Source organism: Malurus melanocephalus, unplaced genomic scaffold (genome assembly GCF_030028575.1).
Source record: "Malurus melanocephalus ecotype Western Australia unplaced genomic scaffold, MMel_1.1 scaffold_751, whole genome shotgun sequence".
Lineage (NCBI taxonomy): Eukaryota > Metazoa > Chordata > Aves > Passeriformes > Maluridae > Malurus > Malurus melanocephalus.
In genome coordinates, this window is record NW_026623983.1 from 226,106 (window position 1) to 228,333 (window position 2,228).

A 2,228-nucleotide genomic window follows, 5' to 3' on the forward strand; every position below is an offset into this window, starting at 1 on the left:
TTGGGGATCTGATGAACGATCTCTCTCCAATCTGGCCGCCTTCCTGCTGATTTTGATGATTTCTCGAGTTCGCTGATGCGTGATGTCTGTAAGAAATGATAAACTGCAAAACCCAGCTTGGAAATCCTGCCCTGGAGAGCTGAGAGCGTTGCTTTCCCCAACTCCTCCGTGTGCTTTGTGCACCTGAGCTGCTCTGCTGAGGTCAGCAGGGTGTTCCCACCCTGGGAATGCAGGAGCCCTCGCTGCACTTAGGCCCAGCAAAATGGAATTTTAAARTGCTTTTATGGCCCCAGCGCTGCTCTGTGGTGGGCTGGGAGCTCTGAGAGCTGCAGAGATCCTTGCAGATGGAGAAGCAGCAAGTGCCTTTTATCAGGGGTGTTTGAAGAGCACTYCTTTGCCCTCCCCATCCCTCCTGTGCGGTTTTGTGTTTGTCCTGTGGTCGCCCATCCTTGGTGCTGTTCAGTCACCCTCTGTTCCCTGAGAGTGGCCAGATTTGTGTCCCCAGCAGCAGCTGCYGTGTTGGGAATGCCCAGGTGAAGCTGCAGGGGTGGGACACGTCCAGGCTGTGTCATTTTTCACGTCCAGGCTGTGCCATTTTTCACATCCAGGATGTTCATTTTTCCTCTCAGCTCTCCAAGGCATCCGGGGGCAGTGGCTGTGAGCAGGACTCGCCCATCTCCAAATGCATTCAGCCTGTGGTGAGTCACCAAAAAAAAGCTCTTTTATCCCTTGGGTGGGGGYTTTGGGTGCTCTGGGGTTGTGCCACAGCCCGTGGGTGCTGTGCCCCCCTCTCAGAGTGGCCAGCAGTGCCACCCTGCACCTCGCAGGCTGRGTCGGTGGGCGAGGCAATATCCCTGGAAAAGTAGGTCACGTCGAGCTGAGAGCGTTCTTGGATAATTGCAAAAAGGAAAATAATAAGCAATGTAAAAATGGTGCTTGGAGGGGCTCAGCAGCTTCTGCTGAGGGGGTGTGGGGAGCTGTGGGGTGTGGGGGAGATGCCCATCAGCATCTCCTGCTCTCCACATGAAGCTGCCTTTGCCATCTGCCAGTGGGAGCAGGGGCAGCCTGGCCAGAAAATGGCTGAGAATATCAACTGTTCACTGTGCTGGTGTGAGCTGAGAATATCCCTGTTCACTGTGCTGGTGTGAGCTGAGAATATCCCTGTTCACTGCTCTGATGTGAGCTGTGCCAGCTACAGGCTCTGCCTTGTGTGGGCACGGCCCCCAGAGTGCCAGGAGGGGATTGAACCGAGGGGAGGATGATGATGGGGCAGGAAATGTGCAGCAGGACAGGCTGGGAATGAGGTGCCCCTTTGGGTGTTCCCTGTGCCACCCTTGCCCTCTCAGGCTGGTGGCACAAAAGGGGTGTGGCACAGTGTCCTGCCTGAGTGGCACTGATGTCCCTTGGTCCCACAGGGCCATCCAGAGAAGGGAAATGCTGCTGTCCTGGGGTGGTGTGGGGATTGCCACATTCTGTGGTTGCTCCCCAGAGACTGATCCTTTCTGCTTTCTGGTTTAGGATTTGGAGTTGAAGAGCCAGCTTTCCGAGGAGGTTCTGGACGTGGGGACTGTGTCTCCTGACTTGGACAGCACCGAGTGCAAGGTCAGTGCAGTGTGAGTGCCCTCAGTAAATCCTTGCAGAGGTGAGCAGGGGTGATGTGTGAGGTGTCAGAGCTGTTTTTCTGCAAAGATGAGGTGCAGGAGGGTACACAAAGAACAGAAACCATGAGTAGAGGTGGCCAAAGGGCTGTGCACAGCCAGGCTCCCCCAGGTGCTTTCCCTGCCCCAAAATGAGTGTCAGTAAATGCCTTTCCTGGGCAATGGAGGAAGTAGAGTCTATTCTCCTTTCTTCTTTTGTGAGTATATTTGTCCTTTTCTTCCTCTTAAGCAGATGGGAAGGATTTGTGTGGCAGAACACGATAGAATCAATGGGAAGAAAAGGAGGTTAACTCCTTCTGACAGATTTTGGTAGAGGGAAGCYTATTTTTAAGCATTTGGTTGTCTTGCCTGCTTTAATGTCGGGGGAAAGGGGGCTCCTTTCAGCGAGTCCGTGGCACATGGAGCTCCATGTGGGGATGCAGCACTTCCAGGCAGCTCTCAGGTTTATCCTTGTCCTCTCAGCATGCTCTGAGCTGCTTTCCTGAGCCCCTCACGTTCCTCTAGATCCCTCCAGCTCCATCCCTGTGCTGGCTGGAGGATCCAGGCTCCAGCTGGGGTTACTCAGCCTTG

At 54.5% G+C, this 2,228-nt stretch overlaps 1 protein-coding gene across 1 annotated transcript in view; it reads left to right on the plus strand.

Annotated features, from left to right (window-relative positions):
• CEP164 (centrosomal protein 164) overlaps nt 1-2,228 on the plus strand; it is a gene marked incomplete at its 3' end in the record, with an annotated part of 23,316 nt that overhangs the window by 10,222 nt on the left and 10,866 nt on the right. The window contains exons 9-10 of the mRNA XM_057384843.1: nt 630-698; nt 1,519-1,602. Of these exons, the coding sequence (XP_057240826.1) occupies nt 630-698; nt 1,519-1,602 (153 nt within the window). The remainder of the gene's footprint in view (nt 1-629; nt 699-1,518; nt 1,603-2,228) is intronic.